The 702-nt window shown below is 63.8% G+C and overlaps 1 protein-coding gene across 1 annotated transcript in view; it reads left to right on the top strand.

Annotated features, from left to right (window-relative positions):
• The window catches only part of LOC104490038 (isocitrate dehydrogenase [NAD] subunit beta, mitochondrial), a gene marked incomplete at both ends in the record, with an annotated part of 1,561 nt that overhangs the window by 459 nt on the left and 400 nt on the right, over nt 1–702 (top strand). Inside the window, 2 exons of the mRNA XM_010132269.1 lie at nt 108–210; nt 605–702. Coding sequence (XP_010130571.1) covers nt 108–210; nt 605–702 — 201 coding nt within the window. The remainder of the gene's footprint in view (nt 1–107; nt 211–604) is intronic.

The raw sequence follows: 702 nt of genomic DNA on the forward strand, positions 1-702 counted from the left end.
CCGATGGCGCCCCCCGCCGCGTGTGGCTGTGGTGGGGAGGCGGGTGTTCCCCCCCCTCCCTGCCCCGCTGCTGCCCCTCACCCTTTGGTGCATTTATTCCCTCGCAGGAAACTGGGTGACGGGCTCTTCCTGCGCTGCTGTGAGGAGGTGGCTGAGCTCTACCCCAAGATCAAATTTGACACCATGATCATTGACAACTGCTGCATGCAGGTGAGACACGGAGCATCGGGGGGGAAGAGCTGACAGGTCACCTCAAGACCCAGCACTGCCCCAGCACTGCCAGGTCCCCACTGACCCCTGTCCCTCAGCACCACCTCTACACGGCTGATCAACCCCTCCAGGGATGGGGACTCCACCACTGCCCTGGGCAGACAGCGACAGCCCTGCACAACCCCAACGGGGAAGAAATGGTTCCTCAGGGACAACCTCAACCTCCCCTGGTCTCACCGGGGCTTGCAGAGCTCTGCAGGGTGCTGCAGGCCTGCGGCCTCAGAGCCACTTCGGCTCCCGCTGTCCCTTGTGCCCAGTTTGGGCTGTTTTCAGACAGAGTGGGTTCTGCTGCTCCTCACCCGCAGCCCCTCACATCCTCCTGTCCCCCACGCAGCTGGTGCAGAACCCCTACCAGTTCGACGTCCTGGTCATGCCAAACCTCTACGGGAACATCGTCGATAACCTGGCGGCCGGTTTGGCGGGCGGGGCCGG

This window comes from Buceros rhinoceros, unplaced genomic scaffold (genome assembly GCF_000710305.1).
Source record: "Buceros rhinoceros silvestris isolate BGI_N320 unplaced genomic scaffold, ASM71030v1 scaffold43742, whole genome shotgun sequence".
Lineage (NCBI taxonomy): Eukaryota > Metazoa > Chordata > Aves > Bucerotiformes > Bucerotidae > Buceros > Buceros rhinoceros.